Here is a 21,210-nt window from a genome sequence, read left to right as displayed (position 1 = left end):
GTCTTATGGGCCAAGGTTTTGGCCAACAGATTGCATACTGTGATTTTCACCTCAGTCCACGAAGCCAATCTGGCTTTATGCCTGGAAGAGCCACACAGCATAACATTTGCGCCTGCATGATTCGGTGGCACTGGCTGACACACTTCTGGGTGTGCACGCACCTCTTCTGATGGAGTTCCACAACGCGTTTGACTCAGTCTGTTCTGTCTACTGCACAAATTGAACTTTGGTCCCAACTTTCTCAAATGTACACAGCTACTGTACTCTGATCTTCAGGTGCGGGTTAGGGTGGGCAATTCGGTATATACTCAATTCCCACTAAATAGAGGCACAGGGCAGGGTTACCCCCTGTTATGGTTGTTATTTGTGATAGCCTTTAGTGTGGTGGTTGAGGGTAGGCTCCTTGGTTAGGGGTCTGGAGTGGGCCCCCAGGGTTTCAGATAGGATTGCATCTTACACAGACAATGTCCTCATCTTTCTTGATGATCCTCAAAACTTTGGTCGCCACATGCTTCATTGTAATTGTAATTGTAATTGTAATCGTATTTATATAGCGCTTACTACCCCTGACGAGGCGTCGAAGCGCTTTTCGATGAGTAGCACGCTACTCCGGTACCCAACAAGAATTAGTGATGGATTAGTATAATTTAATAAGGAGTACAGTTTTAGTATTATTATGAGTTAATTTGAGTTGCGGATATGAGAGTTTGTTAGTTAGATTGACTGGAGTAATGGAGGGGTGGAGGAGGAAAGAAATCCAGAAGTGTTAATTGGGAGTTTATCCTTCATTTGCTCAATCCAAAGGCTTGAGATGAATAAAAGGGGGGCGGAGGGGAAAGAGGATGTGGAAGGGTTAGGGAGAGCATAGTAGCAGGGTGAGATGAATGCAGGAGAATTTAGTAGGGTTGTGTGGGAGGTCACAGAGGTAGAGTGAGGTTTGGTGAGTTAGATGTGGGGGTGGAGGGATGAGCTTAGGCAGAGATATTTAGGAGATGGAAGTGGTCGAAGGGATTTGGGATGAGTCCGAGTGAGAATGGAGGATAGTTTGATAGAGACATGACATAAGAGCGATGTAGGAAGTTGGCTCTGTATGTGCTATTTCAAAGTAAGGAATAGCATGCACAGAGTCCAAGGGTTCCCCTTAGAGGTAAAATAGTGGTAAAAATAGATAATACTAATGCTCTATTTTGTGGTAGTGTGGTCGAGCAGTAGGCTTATCCAAGGAGTAGTGTTAAGCATTTGTTGTACATACACATAGACAATAAATGAGGTACACACACTCAGAGACAAATCCAGCCAATAGGTTTTTGTATAGAAAAATATCTTTTCTTAGTTTATTTTAAGAACCACAGGTTCAAATTCTACATGTAATATCTCATTCGAAAGGTATTGCAGGTAAGTACTTTAGGAACTTCAAATCATCAAAATTGCATGTATACTTTTCAAGTTATTGACAAATAGCTGTTTTAAAAGTGGACACAGTGCAATTTTCACAGTTCCTGGGGGGAGGTAAGTTTTTGTTAGTTTTACCAGGTAAGTAAGTCACCTACAGGGTTCAGTTCTTGGTCCAAGGTAGCCCACCGTTGGGGGTTCAGAGCAACCCCAAAGTCACCACACCAGCAGCTCAGGGCCGGTCAGGTGCAGAGTTCAAAGTGGTGCCCAAAACACATAGGCTAGAATGGAGAGAAGGGGGTGCCCCGGTTCCGGTCTGCTTGCAGGTAAGTACCCGCGTCTTCGGAGGGCAGACCAGGGGGGTTTTGTAGGGCACCGGGGGGGACACAAGTCCACACAGAAATTTCACCCTCAGCAGCGCGGGGGCGGCCGGGTGCAGTGCAGAAACAAGCGTCGGGTTTTCAATGTTAGTCTATGAGAGATCTCGGGATCTCTTCAGCGCTGCAGGCAGGCAAGGGGGGGATTCCTCGGGGAAACCTCCACTTGGGCAAGGGAGAGGGACTCCTGGGGGTCACTTCTCCAGTGAAAGTCCGGTCCTTCAGGTCCTGGGGGCTGCGGGTGCAGGGTCTCTCCCAGGCGTCGGGACTTTAGGTTCAAAGAGTCGCGGTCAGGGGAAGCCTCGGGATTCCCTCTGCAGGCGGCGCTGTGGGGGCTCAGGGGGGACAGGTTTTGGTACTCACAGTATCAGAGTAGTCCTGGGGTCCCTCCTGAGGTGTTGGATCGCCACCAGCCGAGTCGGGGTCGCCGGGTGCAGTGTTGCAAGTCTCACGCTTCTTGCGGGGAGCTTGCAGGGTTCTTTAAAGTTGCTGGAAACAAAGTTGCAGCTTTTCTTGGAGCAGGTCCGCTGTCATCGGGAGTTTCTTGTCTTTTCGAAGCAGGGGCAGTCCTCAGAGGATGTCGAGGTCGCTGGTCCCTTTGGAAGGCGTCGCTGAAGCAGGATCTTTGGAAGGCAGGAGACAGGCCGGTGAGTTTCTGGAGCCAAGGCAGTTGTCGTCTTCTGGTCTTCCGCTGCAGGGGTTTTCAGCTGGGCAGTCCTTCTTCTTGTAGTTGCAGGAATCTAATTTTCTAGGGTTCAGGGTAGCCCTTAAATACTAAATTTAAGGGCGTGTTTAGGTCTGGGGGGTTAGTAGCCAATGGCTACTAGCCCTGAGGGTGGGTACACCCTCTTTGTGCCTCCTCCCAAGGGGAGGGGGTCACAATCCTAACCCTATTGGGGGAATCCTCCATCTGCAAGATGGAGGATTTCTAAAGGTTAGAGTCACTTCAGCTCAGGACACCTTAGGGGCTGTCCTGACTGGCCAGTGACTCCTCCTTGTTGCTTTCTTTGTTCCCTCCAGCCTTGCCGCCAAAAGTGGGGGCCGTGGCCGGAGGGGGCGGGCAACTCCACTAAGCTGGAGTGCCCTGCTGGGCTGTGACAAAGGGGTGAGCCTTTGAGGCTCACCGCCAGGTGTCACAGCTCCTGCCTGGGGGAGGTGTTAGCATCTCCACCCAGTGCAGGCTTTGTTACTGGCCTCAGAGTGACAAAGGCACTCTCCCCATGGGGCCAGCAACATGTCTCTAGTGTGGCAGGCTGCTGGAACCAGTCAGCCTACACAGCTAGTTGGTTAAGTTTCAGGGGGCACCTCTAAGGTGCCCTCTGTGGTGTATTTTACACTAAAATGTACACTGGCATCAGTGTGCATTTATTGTGCTGAGAAGTTTGATACCAAACTTCCCAGTTTTCAGTGTAGCCATTATGGTGCTGTGGAGTTCGTGTAAAACAGACTCCCAGACCATATACTCTTATGGCTACCCTGCACTTACAATGTCTAAGGTTTTGTTTAGACACTGTAGGGGCACAGTGCTCATGCACTGGTACCCTCACCTATGGTATAGTGCACCCTGCCTTAGGGCTGTAAGGCCTGCTAGAGGGGTGTCTTACCTATACTGCATAGGCAGTGAGAGGCTGGCATGGCACCCTGAGGGGAGTGCCATGTCGACTTACTCATTTTGTTCTCACTAGCACACACAGGCTTGTAAGCAGTGTGTCTGTGCTGAGTGAGGGGTCTCTAGGGTGGCATAAGACATGCTGCAGCCCTTAGAGACCTTCCTTGGCATCAGGGCCCTTGGTACTAGAAGTACCAGTTACAAGGGACTTATCTGAATGCCAGGGTGTGCCAATTGTGGATACAATGGTACATTTTAGGTGAAGGAACACTGGTGCTGGGGCCTGGTTAGCAGGGTCCCAGCACACTTCTCAGTCAAGTCAGCATCAGTATCAGGCAAAAAGTGGGGGGTAACTGCAACAGGGAGCCATTTCTTTACAAGCGATGAGTAGATAAGTGTGATAAAAAGAGAGCAGAAATTCATAGAAACATGCCAGGCACAGAAACAACATATATACATATATATATATATTTATACACACACACACACATGACTTATACACACACATCTGCACATACAATACATAATTAGAAACATGGGTAAAAAATACTTAGTCCTCCATCCATCATCCTGGTAAAAAAGGCGGGAACTCCCCCACCTACCTCGAGGGTGGACGGGGCGTGGCCCAGCGGGCGGAGCCCACAGGTGCTCCACAAAGGGAGAAACCCTCCACTCTGTGTCTCCAGCAGAGGAAGACAGAAACCGCGCGTCCCAGTCAGACACAGACCACGCTCCAGCACATCATCAGCTCACCTCCAGGAAGGATTCCAGATCCCCTCCGCCATGGGATCTCTGAGCGCACAGCCCCGCCCCGCCCCATCCCTGCTAAGCCCAAGAGCCAGGGTGGGCCGTCCTTTCCAGAAGGTGAGCTTCAAACACGGCATCTGCCGCGTCCACATTGTACACTAGGGTACGTGATGGGCCACGGGGGCAAAACGTCTTCAGCAACCTTGTGTGCCCCCGGCAATGTCATTGCCACTAGTGCGTCCCCGCGGAGATGTCCTCGCGCCCCTGCGCATCAACGACGCACCACGCGAGTCGGCGGCAAACGCAGTGGGGTCGCCTTGGAAAGCTGTCCATCATTCTGGCAAGAGGTGGGAATTCCCCTACCTACTTCGAGGGTTGACGGGGCGTGGCTCAGCGGGCGGAGCTCACAGGTGTTTCATAAAGGGAGAAACTTCTACTCTGTGTCTCCAGGAGAGGAAGATAGAAACCGCGCGTCACAGTCAGATACAGATTACGCTCCAGTACATCATCAGTTCACCTCCAGGAAGGATTCTGGATCTTCCTCTGCTATGGGATCTCTGAGCGCACAGCCTTGCTTTATCTTTGCCAAGCCCGAGAGTTAGGGTGGCTTGTCCTTTCCAGAAGCTGAGCTTCGACTGCGGCACCTGCTACGTTTATATTGGTAAGTGCTTCCTTTGAGGTTTAGTTTCTGTAAAATGAGCATCGTGGCCTACACAACCGGAGTATTTTCTACGAGTATGTCAGTAAGCGTTACCTAGCATGTTTTATATACCCTGTTTATATTGTACATTAGGGGTACGTGATGGGCCACGGGGTAAACGTCTCCAGCAACCTTGTGTGCCTTTGGCAATGTTATTGTTACTAGTGCGTCTTTGTGGAGATGTCCTCGTGCTTCTGCGCATCAACAACACACCACCGGAATCGGCGGTAAAAATGCAGTGGGCTCGTTTTGGAAAGCTGTCCGTCATCCTGGCAAGAGGCGGGAATTCCTTACCTACTTCGAGGGTGGACGGGGCGTGGCTCAGCGGGCGGAGCTTACAGGTGCTTCATAAAGGGAGAACCTTCTACTCTGTGTCTCCAGGAGAGGAAGATAGAACCCGCGCGTCACAGTCAGATACAGACCACGCTCCAGCACACCATCAGTTCACCTCCAGGAAGGAATCCAGATCTTCCTCTGATATGGGATCTCTGAGCGCACAGCCGTGCTTCATCCTTGCCAAGCCCAAGAGTCAGGGTGGCTTGTCCTTTCCAGAGGCTGAGCTTCGACTGCGGCACCTGCTACGTTTATATTGGTAAGTGCTTCCTGTTGAGGTTTAGTTTCTGTAAAATGAGCATCGTGGCCTACACAACCGGAGTATTTTCTACGAGTATGTCAGTAAGCGTTACCTAGCATGTTTTATACACCCTGTTTATATTGTACACTAGGGGTACGTGATGGGCCACGGGGTGAAACGTCTCCAGCAACCTTGTGTGCCTTTGGCAATGTTATTGTTACTAGTGCGTCTTTGTGGAGATGTCCTCGTGCTTCGGCGCATCAACAACGCACCACCGGAAACGGCGGTAAAGGCAGGGGGTCGTTTTGGAAAGCTGTCCATCATCCTGGTAAAAGACGGGAATTCCTTTACCTACTTCGAGGGTGGACGGGGCGTGGCTCAGCGGGCGGAGCTTACAGGTGCTTCATAAAGGGAGAACCTTCTACTCTGTGCCTCCAGAAGAGGAAGATAGAACCCGCGCGTCACAGTCGGATACAGATTACGCTCTAGTACATCATCAGTTCACCTCCAGGAAGGATTCTGGATCTTTTTGCTATGGGATCTCTGAGCGCACAGCCTTGCTTTATCTTTGCCAAGCCCGAGAGTTAGGGTGGCTTGTCCTTTCCAGAAGCTGAGCTTCAACTGGGGCACCTGCTACGTTTATATTGGTAAGTGTTTCCTGTTGAGGTTTAGTTTCTGTAAAAATGAGCATCGTGACCGAAACCAACCGGAGTATTTTCTACGAGTATGTCAGTAAGCGTTACCTAGCATGTTTTATACGCCCCGTTTATATTGTACACTAGGGGTACCTGACGGGCCACGGGGTAAACGTCTCCAGCAACCTTGTGTGCCTTTGGCAATGTTATTGTTACTAGTGTGTCTCTGTGGAGATGTCCTCGTGCTTCTGTGCATCAACAACGCACCACCGGAATCGGCGGTAAACGCAGTGGGGTCGTTTTGGAAAGCTGTCCGTCATCCTGGTAAAAAGCGGGAATTCCTTTACCTACATTCGAGGGTGGACGGGGCGTGGCTCAGCGGGCGGAGCTTACAGGTGCTACATAAAGGGAGACCTTCTACTCTGTGTCTCCAGGAGAGGAAGATAGAACCCGCGCGTCACAGTCAGATACAGATTACGCTCTAGTACATCATCAGTTCACCTCCAGGAAGGATTCTGGATCTTTTTTTGCTATGGGATCTCTGAGCGCACAGCCTTGCTTTATCTTTGCCAAGTCCGAGAGTTAGGGTGGCTTGTCCTTTCCAGAAGCTGAGCTTCAACTGGGGCACCTGCTACGTTTATATTGGTAAGTGTTTCTTGTTGAGGTTTAGTTTCTGTAAACATGAGCATCGTGACCGAACCAACCGGAGTATTTTCTACGAGTATGTCAGTAAGCGTTACCTAGCATGTTTTATACGCCCCGTTCAGATGCTAGGTTTCTTTGGGGCCTTTACTGGGCTTACAGCCAACAAAGCCAAGTCCACAGTTTGCTTTATAGAGTGCCCCACTTCTGCACTCCGGTGGGCAGATGGCATACCGATCCTTCAAGATGGCTTCCTTTACTTGGGGAGAATACTTGACCAATGACTCCGACCGGGCCTGGGTTCACAATATCCATCCTCACCTGGAATGAAGGTCCCAGGACTTTGGGGAACACTACCGCTTTCTATGCTAGGATACTGTGCCATATATATGATGGACATCCTTCCCCATCTGATGTACCAGCTGCAGAACTAACTGTTCCTGCTTCCATCCTCCCTCTTTAAGAAACTGAACTCACTGCGGCAGAATTTTCTGTGAAACCACCATATACTGCGGATAGCCCTCAGTAAATGTTACAAACACCCTTACGATGGTGGTATTGCAACCCCGGACATACTGTCGTGTTACAGGACCTCGCACTTCATTGTACTAAATGAGTGGTGGGGCAGCACTACACCTGAACCTGCACTTCATACCAAAAGATGGGCAACACAGGAGATACCCTCCTACATTTGCTATATGGGGGGACCCTGCTGGATGACCTTCCGCCGACAACATTAGTAACCCTTCATGTATAAAAGGAAACATATAGGACCCTTGGGTGAATGGACTGGTTGAAAAAAGTAACCCCACTGGGACATTGAAACCAGGTGTTGCAGGTCATGGCCCTGAGGGGCTTCAATGTGTGGGACATCATAGGAATTTTGATACTGGGAGACATTATGGGGGTGATTCCGACCCCGCGGCGGTCATTTTGACTTCCCCGCTGGGCAGGCCGCCCGCCCGCCCAGCGGGAAAGCCCCAGCAACGATGAAGCCGGCTTCGAATGGAGCCAGCGGAGTTGCTGGTGTGCGACGGGTGCAGTGGCAGTGGCTTTGCAGACACTGAAAATCTTAATGGGGCCCCACGACACCCGTTCCCGCCAGCCTCTTCCTGGCGGTGTAAACCTCCAGGAACAGGCTGGCGGGAAGGGGGTCGGAATCCCCATGGCGGCGCTGCTTGCAGCGCCGCCGTGGAGAATTCCCTGGGGCAGGGAAAAACCGGCGGGAAACCGACGGTTTCCCTTTTCTGACCGCGGCTTTACCGCTGCGGTCTGAATTGACCCTGAAGCACCGCCAGCCTGTTGGCGGTGCTTCCTCCGTCCCCGGCCCTGGCGGTCCATGACCGCCAGGGTCGGATTGACCCCCTATATCAGCTATTGTACTGACATCCTTCTCAGAGCTGCAAGAAGATTGTGCCCTGAACAGTTCACAGTTCTTTTGGTATCTGCAGTTCTGGCATGCCCTCACCCATTATATTCTTTGGAAGCTAAATTACTCATGAGGGATCTGACTAGCCACAACATATCCTAGGTGTACCGATCACTGGTGATCAATACTCCTGGTTGCTTTGCCAGCCTAAGGGGGATGCGGGAGGGGGGCTGAGATCCCTCACTGATGAGGAAAGAAGGGAGGCCTGTACATCTCCTGTGACATTTCAACTGCCTCACAGTTCAACCTCATACAGTGGAATTATTTGCATAGGATTTTCTACACGTGTGGTAGCTTGTGGAGAATGGGGGTGATGGCTTTCCTGACATGCCTGCAAAGCTTGACACAACTGGGAGACCTGCTCCACACAATTTGGTCATGTGACCCCGCTCTGGGAGGGTATGTTGTCATGCCTGGACCAGGATTGGGGGGACTTTGCCCCAAGAATCCAAGCTGGTAAATATCCATGTCACTAAGAAAATAGACTAGGACAGATTCCGTACTGCGCTGCTGTGGCTGGGCTTGGTGTTGGCCAAGAGGGACATTATCAGGGCTTGGCGGGACTGCAACCCCCGACCTTGGAGCACAGCAAAGGGGCTTTCCTCTCAAATACTATAAAATATGGTTTGCATGGTATCAGTATCACCGTCCAGAGAGTTCATAACCCCCACTCCTGCATGGATGAGGAAATCTGGGCATACACAACAAAGGTCTGAAATGGGGCCACAGGGGTGCGGGAGGCATGAAACGGAAGATGTTTTGGGGGGATTGTCAGGACTGTGGGAGAGTGTGGAAATATATTCAATGCTGATAAGTTCCAAGGTTTATGTCAATTGCTCTGCTGATCATAAAATTGCTGTGCTGCAAGTTCAGTTGTGCATTCGTCTGGTGCTAATAACCTGTTTAAGCCCAATAAAAAGATGGTATAAAAAAAAAGATAACATTTATTTTATTTCGTTATTTACAATTGCAGAGAAGCATCTTAGCATTAGGCATGGGAGCCAACAAAACCAGCTTCAAAGAGATTGGTGAAAAAGCTATGTAAAATTGGAGAGAGCGTAACTCAAAAGGTAGGAAATTCAAACATTGTGGATGGGAGAGAAGAGGGTGGAAATTAGATGTTAAGCATTAAGGATTGTAGGCTCATGCAGTGTCTTATAAATGTCAGACAGTTCAAGACATGATCACGGGGCTGAAAAAGATAATGGAAAATTATTTTGATGTTATCAGCATAAAGGTAGTAAGAGAAGCCAAAGGAGCAGATAATATGATCAAGAGAGGAGGTATGCAATGAGAGGATCCAGACCTCATGGGCACTCCTAGTGCTAGCTGGTAAATGAGGATTAGACTGAGCACCAACAGCCTGAAAAAGAATGGTTAAGAGATAAATGCAGACTCAACGTAGGGTAGATTGAGTGTTGCTAACAGAGATTAATGTTCCCTCGAAGATATGGGTTAGTGAGTCTATCAAAGGTAGCCAGTATGTGAAGAAGGATAAAGATAGTTTACAAATGTACCTACTGTGCTTAAGTGATAAATTTAACAACATTCTAAAGGGCAGTATCATTGGAGTAGAGAATGCAAAAACCAGAATAGAGGAGAACCCTTAGCATGTGAATAGTTAGACATTATAATATCCAAGACATTGGAGAAGAAAAGGAATTTTTGAAAGACAGGGTGGTAGTTCATTTGAAAAGATGGGTCTGCTATTGTTCCAGAGGCAGTAATGGCAACAAGGATACTGAAATGCCTTTGGTAAATGACTGGTTGCATAAAGGAGGGAGGAGGACACATGATAGGGTTTTGATTCCAGGATGAATGTGCTAGAGGGGCAAAAGAAAGGACTGTTAGATCTGAGTTTAAAATGTATTTGAAGTATTTTGTAACAAAGGAGGAAATAGTTAGTGGATAGACCAGGTATAGAGCAGGAAGCAGGGTAGAAATGGTGGTTCATATGTGGTGGACCTTGGACTGAAAGTATTTGGCAAAGTGATCAGCCTTGATAGTGGTGTGTAAAACAATATTTTACCGGGGCAGAGGAAAAGTAAGAAACTTAAGAAAATGCATTAAGGAGGATGATCAACAGAAGTGATAAATTCATGGTAGTTTGTTTTCAATTTGTTCAGGTTTAATAATCAGTGCTAAGCTATGTTTCCTAATAAATTTGTAAATATGGCAATAAACACATTTGTCCTGAAATCTCCTTAAAATGAACTAGTTATAGGTAAAATCACAGGCACATTTTTTAATCTACTTAAGAATGTGCATCATGATTCTATGATGAAATATGTATACAGAGTATTTCTCTGACTGTTTTTTTTCCGTAGCTTTCCTATGAACAATAGCCTAAGGGTCTAATTTAAACCCATGGGGGATTGGGGGTGCAGGCCATATTTGAGATCCTCTCAATCCCACCTACCGCTACAGGGATCTGTCTGTAGTGCATCCAGCAGTGTGGTGAATGAATTGTAAGCAGAGCAGAATGTTGAACAATTGCCATATGCTTAGCCCCACTCAGTATACCCTTATGTTTTACTGAAACTCTCAAAGCAGAATTTTGTTCAGTAAAACAAAAACAAGCTTTCTCTCTGAGTCAGGGTTTGACTGATTTCCCTATCCGCATCCACCACACAATCCATGGTGATGGTCTCCTCACCTTAAATAGATTGGGGGACTGTTGCTGTCACTCAGCGGAGCTGTCCAGTGGCACACAAACTGAGGGTCAATCGTGGAGCAAGCAGCATGTGCACTAACAGAAACCCTGCGGGCCACATACCACAAAATTAGATGGAAAACAGCAAAGTCAGCAGATGTGGAATTCATCATTTTTCTCAAACAAGGCCCTCACTATTGTGGACAAAGTAAAAAAAAAAATAAGAACCATTATTCTGAGATGAGGCAAGGGTATGTAGTCCATAAATTGTTACAAATATTACAGTTTTCCCGTGGAGGTCTTGAAAACAAAAACTTTCAAAACTATTCAAAGTTGGAAAGACTTTCATTTGTCTTCAAAAATATTGAAAAAAAGATGTTGGAAGTTTGTACACGAGTAGGATGGCATATCAAGAAATTAAAAAAATATAAGCATTAAATGCAAAATATATCATGCAACTTAGCAGACTTTGATAAAATAAAGTAATAGATAAAGCCACATCCAGATCAAATGTCTGTTGGTATAAGAGTTTAAATTATCTCATACATGGAGTATTTGAGACGTTTTTGTGGTGGATCCTATTTAGTTTTAATGGGTCTCAGGAGTTTAGCTTAGCCTTCTGGGTTGCAGGCCTGTGCCCCCGTCATCTAGTGACTTTTAACCTACTTCCTGCTCTGTCTTAGCCTATTTATTTTATTATTTCTTTTAAGATGGCTGCCTTTGTTTAGAGTTAGAGCAATGTTTTGATTTACGTTATCAGTGCCCCTTAGTGAAGGCATCACTATCAGCATCAAAATCAAGGGATGTACGTAGGTATTCACATCATGTCCCTTTCCCACTTACGTGTGACAGGAACATAATGTACTTTTGGTGGGAATTGTTTACATAATTGCTGCCACAAGCCTGCTCCTATATCTACTGTTTGGGAACAAACCTGCATCCGGGGTCCTACAAGATCTGTATAAATACATCTCACACAGACAAGGTTATCAGAGGGATTCCTACCAGATGCTATTGACACCATCTATGCTTCACTTTGCCTTGATGCAGACTCGGCCTTTGTGTCACCACAGAGTCTGACCTAAAGACCTCATTCCAAGGTAACAAGTGTTGGGGGACGCTTCTCATGGACATGGTACTGGCTGATTAGGCTTATCACATCTAGTTATCATTAGGTTAGGGATTAGGTTCTCTATGCTAGGGATTTTACATTTCATGTTTATTGTAAAATGGTGGGCGTCTTTGTATTCACGACTCTCATCTTTACAATCATGCTTCTTTATTATTCATTATTATGATCATTACAGTTCATGCATTTTACCGGACGTTGCTGTCTTTCCAATAAACCTATTGAAAACTCTCCTGCATCTCCTTTATTGCCTGTGTATGACTGAGACTTGTTACTTGTAAGGAAATGCCTCCTTGGCATGGTTACCCCCTGACTTTTTGCCTTTGCTGATGCCAAGTTATGATTTGAAAGTGTGCTGAGGCCTGCTAACCAGGCACCAGCACCAGTGTTCTTTCCCTAACCTGTACCTTTGTCTCCACAAATGGCACACCCTGGCATCCAGGTAACTCCCTTGTAACTGGTACCCCTGGTACTGAGGGCCCTGATGCCCAGCTTGTGTGTGCTGGTGGGGAGAAAATGACTAAGTCGACATGGCACTCCCCTCAGGGTGCCATGCCAACCTCACACCCTAAGGCAGGGTGCACTATACCATAGGTGAGGGCATAGGTGCATGAGCACTATGCCCCTACTGTGTCTAAGCAAAACCTTAGACATTGTAATTGCAGGGTAGCCATAAGAGTATATGGTCTGGGAGTCTGTCATACACGAACTCCACAGCACTATAATGGCTACACTGAAAACTGGGAAGTTTGGTATCAAACTTCTCAGCACAATAAATGCACACTGATGCCAGTGTAAATTTTATTGTGAAATACACCCCAGACGGCACCTTAGATATGCCCCCTGAAAACATACCCGACTTCCAGTGTGGGCTGACTAGTTTTTGCCAGACTGGCACACACCAGACATGTTGCTGGCCACATGGGGAGAGTGCCTTTGTCACTCTGTGGCTAGTAACAAAGCCTGTACTGGGTGGAGGTGCTTCTCACCTCCCCCTGCAGGAACTGTAACACCTGGCAGTGAGCCTCAAAGGCTCACCCCCTTTGTTACAGCGCCACAGGGCATCCCAGCTTGTGGAGATGCCCGCCCCCTCCGGCCACGGCCCCACTTTTGGCAGCAAGGCCGGAGGAGATAATGAGAAAAACAAGGAGGAGTCACTGGTCAGTCAGTACAACCCCTAAGGTGCCCTGAGCTGAGGTGACTCTGACTTTTAGAAATCCTCCATCTTGCAGATGGAGGATTGCCCCAAAAGGATTAGGGATGTGCCCCCCTCCCCTCAGGGAGGAGGCACAAAGAGGGTGTAGCCACCCTCAGGGCTAGTAGCCATTGGCTACTAACCCCCCAGACCTAAACACACCCCTAAATTGAGTATTTAGGGGCCCCCAGAACCTAGGAAGATAGATTCCTGCAACCTGAAGACGAAGAAGGACTGCAGACCTGAAGCCCTGCAGAGAAGACGGAGACACCAACTGCTTTGGCCCAAGCCCTACCGGCCTGTCTCCTCACTTCGAGAAAAACTGAAACAGCGACGCATCCCCCAGGGTCCAGAGATCTCTGAAGCCTCAGAGGACTACCCTGCATCTAAAAGGACCAACAACTCCTGAGGACAGCGGCCCTGTTCCAAAGAAACTACAGCTTGCAACAAAGAAATAACTTTTAAAGGACTCCACATTTCTCGCCGGAAGCGTGAGACTTTACACTCTGCACCCGATGCCCCCTGCGGAGAAACAACACTACAGGAAGGACTCCCAAGCGATTGCGAGCCCGTGAGTAGCCAGAGTTGACCCCCCTGAGCCCCTACAGCGACGCCTGCAGAGGGAATCCAGAGGCTCCCCCTGACCGCGACTGCCTGCTTTAAAGAACCCGACGCCTGGTAAAGACCCTGCACCCGCAGCCCCCAGGACCTGAAGGATCCGACCTCCAGTGCAGAAGCGACGCCCAGGTGGCCCTCTCCCTTGCCCAGGTGGTGACTACCCCGAGGAGCCACCCCCTTGCCTGCCTGCTTCGCTGAAGAGACCCCTGGGTCTCCCATTGAAACCTATTGCAAACTCGACACCTGTTTGCACTCTGCACCCGGCCGCCCCTGTGCCACTGAGGGTGTACTTTTGTGCTGACTTGTGTCCCCCCTGGTGCCCTACAAAACCCCCCTGGTCTGCCCTCCGAAGTCGTGGGTACTTACCTGCTGGCAGATTGGAACCGGGGCACCCCCTTCTCCATCGAAGCACATGCGTTTTGGGCACCACTTTGACCTCTGCACCTGACCGGCCCTTAGCTGCTGGTGTGGTAACTTTGGGGTTGCCCTGAACCCCCTACGGTGGGCTACCTTGGACCCGACTTTGAACCCTGTAGGTGTTTTACTTACCTGCAAAAACTAACCAAAACTTACCTCCCCCAGGAACTGTTGAAAATTGCACTAGTTTTAAAATAGCTTATTGCCATTTGTGCTTACACTGTACATGATATTGTATTGATTCAAAGTTCCTATGATACCTGAGTGAAATACCTTTCATTTGAAGTGTTAGTTGTAAATCTTGAACCTGTGGTTCTTAAAATAAACTAAGAAAATATATTTTTCTATTTAAAAACCTATTGGCCTGGAATTGTCTTTTGAGTGTGTGTTCCTCACTTATTGTCTGTGTGTGTACAACAAATGCTTAACACTACCCTCTGATAAGCCTACTGCTCGACCACACTACCACAAAATAGAGCATTCGAATTATCTATTTTTGCCACTATCTTACCTTTAAGGGGAACCCTTGGACTCTGTGCATGCTATTTCTTACTTTGAAATAGTGCATACAGAGCCAACTTCCTACATTACTAACATGAGAAAAGGCTAACTTCCGTTCCACCACAACTTCCCTGAGATGTCGCAATCTGGAGTCCATGCGTAAGGCTGGCAGAAATCACCTTTTACTGTTGGGGGTTTTTGGTGAGGTACTGCTTGTGAGCCAGGAGGGTTGAGCCGACAATTGTGACTTGTAGGATTGGCCTAGTCGCCTACAAACAAAAGTGCTGTCATCCCTAAACCAGCAGTCTCGCTTAAGAGCGAGAGTCCAACTGCAACATTTTAATATATAGTTTTACTACTTGAAAGACAAAGAGGAAAATCAGCATTTTATTGGCCAAAGTCTATGTTTGACATAACTAATGACATGTTTGAGGCAAAGTTAGACAGGTTTCACTGCTTTTGTAGATCTGTGATAAGTTTTCTTTAGTGGTCTTGAACTACTGCAGCCAATGGTAACATAAATTACACACACAGTATTTCAGGGATTCAAAAGTTATTTACCTTTTGTCCAGTTTTGAAAACAGGATAGGCAACTTGACAGCTAACTGATTCCAGGGCATTGCCAACCTGGCACAGCACTTCAGTTCCATCAGTCTACAGAGAGAAAAAAGTTAATCTTCCTCTTTTGCCAAATGCACAGATACCGCAGAAAGGCATTTTGCTATAGTATCATACACTTTAACCTAAATGCACCAGTGATTATGTATTGAACATTCCCATGTAGAACCAAGGTAAATTGAGGTAGAGAGACCATGCAATCATGCTTTTAGAAACATTTCATTCATTCTTTTTTTATACAGGACATCGGTCACCCACAATGCCACACCTACTTCACAGCAAACAGAACATAGAATCAGATATTAACAAAATGATATAACAGTCTACAGCCAGTTAGGACAGCAGGCAGGCAGGTGTCGTGAAAGAAAAGAGAAACAACTGAAGGAAGAGTGCAAGAGAGAAAGCACGTCAGTAAATCAAAGGTCCAGGAATATTTTGAGACTTTCAGTTACCACTTAGGTCTTTACATGTCCATCCTTTCATCTTTCATCACTCTCAGATGTACACAGCTCTCCAAGATGAGAGAATCTTAAAGTTGCCACCATCAGTGTTGTGGGAGCCAGAGTGTCCCTTTCTCTCTAAACAAATATTTTGAATGATAGCCATACCCTTCCATGTTTATACATTCTATCAGCTATCAAGGCTGTGAGCTTCTCCAAAGCTCAAATATGCCTATTTTACATCCACTAAATGGATGGCTGAGGAAGAACAGGGTTCTTCCAGGGTTGTGCTTTGATGATACTCACAGTTGATAAACAAGCATTTGCAATGCAGTGGGTCTCGCATTTGCTTGAGTTAGAGCTATTTGCATTGTAAATTCCTAACTGGACTTTTCTTGCCACTGAAAATGAAAAGCAAAACATTTCACAAAAATGAGCTCATTGAAAGTGCCATGGCCTCCATGAGCATGAATGTGAAGAAGAGAAACACAAAGGAAAAGAAGTTCGCTCGCAGTGAACCGTATTGGCAATCGTGCATTTATTTATGTAACATGGGAAGTCTGCAAGGCGGTAACAAAACTGCCCCAAGGAGGGACAAACATAAAGCATTTACCAATGATGATAAAGGATTTTTTAAAGGCATGCTAACGAACGAGTGAAAGTGAGGGGCGTGCGGTGGGCGTGGTTAAAAGCCTCAAGACTTACAACAGGTCAAAGCGATTGCATGCTCAATCTAAAAGTGTGCAATAGCCTGCCTCTTGAGGTTGTGTTAGAATAGTGATTATCTTCCTCTGGATCCCCGAAAAGTTGTACTAACAGGTTGTGTCAATTCGCTATCACATATCTTTCTTGTCTACAATATTATTTCTTTTTAGAAAAATTGGATGTGCCTGCATGTCCACCACATATGAAGATGGGTATCTTAATCTCTCTCTTTCTCGGCATCCCCTCCAGCACTGATCAGAGACAACAAACATAGCATGTAATCGAACAGTTATGAAGTACCACATTATATGTATCTTGTACTCATTGACTTTATGTTGCAAGCACATTTTTGTCCTGTCTTATCTTGAACATTTGTTTATCCAGGTATCTTCTGGTGTTTCCATCCCCAGAGCTTGCTCCCATTTTAACTCACAGTTTTGTTCATTTGAACCAGGTTAATTATTTTATTCTATGAGTGAAAAGTACCTGCTCTTGGACAGCCTCGGTAGAGTAGCTGTTTAATAGGTGTCTTCTCTCTACTACCAATAGCTTTAGCCAAATGATGGATTTGGTTTAGTCAAAATTTGTCTACCCTTGTTAGGTCAAAAAGTTGTCCACAAGTTGATCAGGCTAGGGTTGCGCCATTCTGATATGCTACCCAAGACTGAAGGTCTTCTAATCACCAGTGCTCAGAACAATTACCCTGGTTTGAATTCTGGCTAAAAACTGATAATTGGTGTTAGCATGGGAAACAAGTTTACAGCATGTCACCTTGTGAGTTGGTCCTAGTATTTAATCAGAATTGATGAGGAGTTCAGTGGTGTGATTTGTAGAAATCTATCTTTAGGTTACAACAATAATACATGGTTTAAGGGAAGAGGTGAGTAGTCTTCCTTAAATGTTCCCCATGGCTTGGTAGGTAGGAATGTGGCAATGGTGCCAATCTAGAGTGAGGCACAATTGTGAGGCATATATATGTTAGATTCGGCAATCCTACTCCTTCCTGTGCTAGTCTTTTATACAATGTGGCATTAGTACTAGGTGTGCCATCATTCCAAATGCACCTCGTGAATGTAGCCTGTATTGTGATATCATCTGCTGAAAACCAAAGGGGAAGAGCCTGTGCTGCATACATCATCTTGGGCAGAAAGAATATTTTCACGCCCAAAATCTTGCTTTTTTAGTATCACACAAAGTTATTGTTGGAGTTTGGGTTACTTGTTGATGGGGATGGTGGTGGAGATGAAGCTGCAGCCACAATCTCTATCAGGGTGAGACACAAGGAAACCCCAATTAACTGTGCTCAACCCTCTGGTAGCTGGGCAAAAAGCAGTCAGCCTAAACTTGGAGACAATGTGTAAAGTTTTTATGCTGCACTTCAAACAGTAATAAAGGGAAAATGCAACACAAGAAAACTCCCACACCAACTAAAACTGATAGAGTAAAATGTAATAAATTAGTAGGATTGGAGATATGCAATTTTAAAGATTTAAGGGCAATTGGTGCTTAAAGACACAAAGCAGCATCTGCAGTATCTGGTCGCTCTGGACCAGGACAAAGTCATAATTTCACACGGTCGAACACAGAATCTATCTGTCATCCAGCTTTTTCATCGATGAAACTACCATCAAATCATTTTCCACACTCTTAGCTAAACAGTACTTACCAGGTTGAACTGGGCCTGTTCATATCCCACAAAAATCAGCATCACCTGTTGAGTCATTTAAGGATCAGCTCTCTCAGAATGTCCCTTGCAACATCTGTGTGATACCTCTTTGGAACCTCTTTGGAAGCTAAAACCTAGGATACTATATGAATGCTGGAGACTCACAAAATCACATCAAAGTGTCTAATCTTCCAGGACATTCCCTAGAGCTTGTGGAGTGACATATGTATCCAAAACTGAATTTATCTGACCTACTTGTTCCTCAACTCTAACAAGAAAAACATCCAAATTTCATTTCATTTCACTGAGGCCCCAATACACTCTCTCAGTGTGTTTGCAGCTTGGACACTGTTGAGACTGACTTATCAATGATCCCTCAAATATACAATGCTGTTAAGCACACTTTACTACCCATGTGCCTAACAAATGATCTTATCTCTACTCCACAGTGTTCTGACTATTCTAAAAATAATCATGTAGTCCTAATTGCTAACAACATTCCCAAGCTGAGGAAAGATGAAATATATGCTGTTTGACTCATTGCATACCTTAAATGCAACACTCATATTATCCTTGTCTTATTGACACTATTAGAGTACAATGAAATTTAAGGTTGAAATCTTGGTCTTTCATGTAATACTATGGACAAGGACCTACCTACCTCACAAAACTATTGCTGTCTTATCAACATGCCAAATACCTTAGATTATCTACCCCAAGATCTAAACGTATTGGTGACAAATAATTCGATCCTCACGGCTCCTCCCTATGGAACTTGTTTTCTTTCTCCTTCACTACTGACAGTTTTCTTAGCTTTAGAAAACTGCTCTTTATCCTCCTATTCTGAATGATTTTTGGCCTGTCCCACATTTAATGTTCCCTATGTTACTTTGGTTTTGTCATAGATGGCTATCCTTCTACCCACTATATGTAAACCATCCGTTAAGTCCTATGATGCAACCACTAAGTTGCCCAACTCTTATAGAAACAAAATCAATGAAATGAAATAAAACTCTAAAACATTAAAGGTTTTGGTTTTCAAATTACAGTAAATGAGAAATGAAAGAACATTTGTGTTCTGTAGTTGAAAGTTCCCATGTTGTATATCTTTGCTTAGTGTAGCTTACTTCAAATAGTAAAATGCTAAAACCTTATGAATTGCAATGGACACCTAGGGACCACAAAGGCATAGATATTCCTTCCTTTGGTAAAGTATAAATGTAGGGTTTAAACTCTTCAGAAAATTAAAAATACTTGAATGCATAATAAAAATGCAAATTAGTTTAAAATAAGTATTACTAATTTCAAACTATTATAATAAAATGTTCCATCACATTAACTAACCAAATAAAATGTTTATTGTTGGAAATGATGTTTTCTGCAGGGTCGTCCCCAAACCTTTTGCCTTCCTCCACTTATTTTTCTGACCCTGTAGTGTTGGCATTAGGACTCTAGGCCTGTGCATGTACTCCCTCCTCTAAACATGGTAACATTGGCTTAACCACAATTTGCTAATGTAATTTACTTGTAAGTCCCTAGTCAAGTGCACTACATGTACCCAGGGCATGTACATTAAATGCTACTTTTGGGCCTGCAGTACTGATTGTCCCACCCACTACTGTAGCACTTTAAACATGACTCAGACCAACCACTAGTGGGCCTGTATGTGCAGGTTTAAACTTCTCTTTCAACCTGGCAAATGCACCCACTTGCCAGGCTCAAACCTTCCTTTATATTACATGTAAGCCACGACTAATGTAAGCCCTAGTTAGCCCCAAGGGCAGGGTGTAGTGTATTTAAAAAGTTAGACATGTACTTAAGTTTGAATGTCCAGGTAGTGAAAAACTGCTGAATTTGTCTTTCACTGTTGCAAGGCCTATCTCTCACATGGGATAACATTGGGATTACCTTAAAACATATTTTAAGTGTAACTTCCAATTGTGAAAAGATAGAAATGTGGAGTTTGGTATCTCTTGACTCGGATTTTAAATTGTAAGTCTGAAAATGCCACTTTTAGAAAGTTGGCATTGTCTTACTTTAACCATTGGGATGGGCAGTGCAGGGCCCCACCTGGACAGCACCATCACAAGGTTCACTGTCTGCTTTGCAGACAGTGACCATTGCAAGGGTGCTGGTGCACCTTGCAGGCTACAGCATTGCCACTGGCTCGATTATGAGCTGGAGACAATGCTGTAGCCTGTATCCTGCTAGGCCAGTGGGCAGAAACTTAGGTTTCTACCCGCTGACCTAGCAGAAAACTCTTATTAACTCCGCGGGGAAGTCACCACGTAGGCGGAGGCCACCCTCTTAGGAGTTTGGTGGAAGGAGTTTTCCGTCCGCCAAACTCAAAAGGCAGCCCATAATGTTGCAGCAGGCTTAGTCCTTCTTTCAAAGGCTCTCATGGCTCCCAGTTAAAGCAAAACTTACTCATTGCATTGGGGATTATCTCCAGGTCTATTGCTGGATTGTTAACCTTTTTGATGCGGGCGTCAGCCACTGGCCGACGCCCACACACCCTCCCTGGTGCGGGTCACGACCAGTGGCCGACACCACGAAGGGTATTAATAAATCCTCGGGTGCATCGCACCCGAGGATTTCTTTTTTTTTTTAACCTTCCCCCGGGAGACACGGAAGCTTCCGTGTCTCCCCCCCACACGCCCCTTTGTGACGTCAGTGCGCCGCGAGGCGCGCTGACGTTTCAAAGGTGTTTTCCCCATCAAAGCAGGAAGCAGCCTCAGAAGCAGTTTCAGAAGGAGAGTCTCCCCTTTCTTACGAGGCCTTCTGAAAGTGTTTCCTGGCCCCCGATCGCAGCACAGCTGGGATTGGGGGCCAGGAAGCACCACTAGACGCCAGGGATTTCACTTTGGGGGGGCGGCCCCCTCGGAAAACGGGCCGCCCCCCCGGCATATTTTTTATTAAAAAAAAGGTAGGTGCCCCCTGGGGGGGGGGGGGGGCGCAATCGCGCCCCCCCCCAGGGTTTTGTTTTTTTCCAAAAAGAAAAATTAAAAAAAATAAAAAAATGACAGGGGGTCGCCCGTGGGCAGGGTGACCCCCTGTGGGGGCAATATTTTTTTTTTAGATGTTGTAGGGTTTCCCTGGGGGACATTTTGGCCCCCAAGGAAACCATACAACAGCTAAAAAAAATAGATGTATATATAGATCT

The 21,210-nt window shown here is 46.2% G+C and overlaps 1 protein-coding gene across 1 annotated transcript in view; it reads right to left on the bottom strand.

Moving 5' to 3' along the window:
• Positions 1-21,210, bottom strand: part of ITGA2 (integrin subunit alpha 2) — a 475,911-nt gene that overhangs the window by 85,775 nt on the left and 368,926 nt on the right. Inside the window, exon 21 of the mRNA XM_069221707.1 lies at positions 15,180-15,272. Within this exon, the coding sequence (XP_069077808.1) occupies positions 15,180-15,272 (93 nt within the window). The remainder of the gene's footprint in view (positions 1-15,179; positions 15,273-21,210) is intronic.

This window comes from Pleurodeles waltl, chromosome 1_1 (genome assembly GCF_031143425.1).
Source record: "Pleurodeles waltl isolate 20211129_DDA chromosome 1_1, aPleWal1.hap1.20221129, whole genome shotgun sequence".
Taxonomy (NCBI): domain Eukaryota; kingdom Metazoa; phylum Chordata; class Amphibia; order Caudata; family Salamandridae; genus Pleurodeles; species Pleurodeles waltl.
The sequence above is the reverse complement of the archived record's forward strand: the minus strand, read 5'-3'. Positions and strand labels throughout refer to the sequence as shown.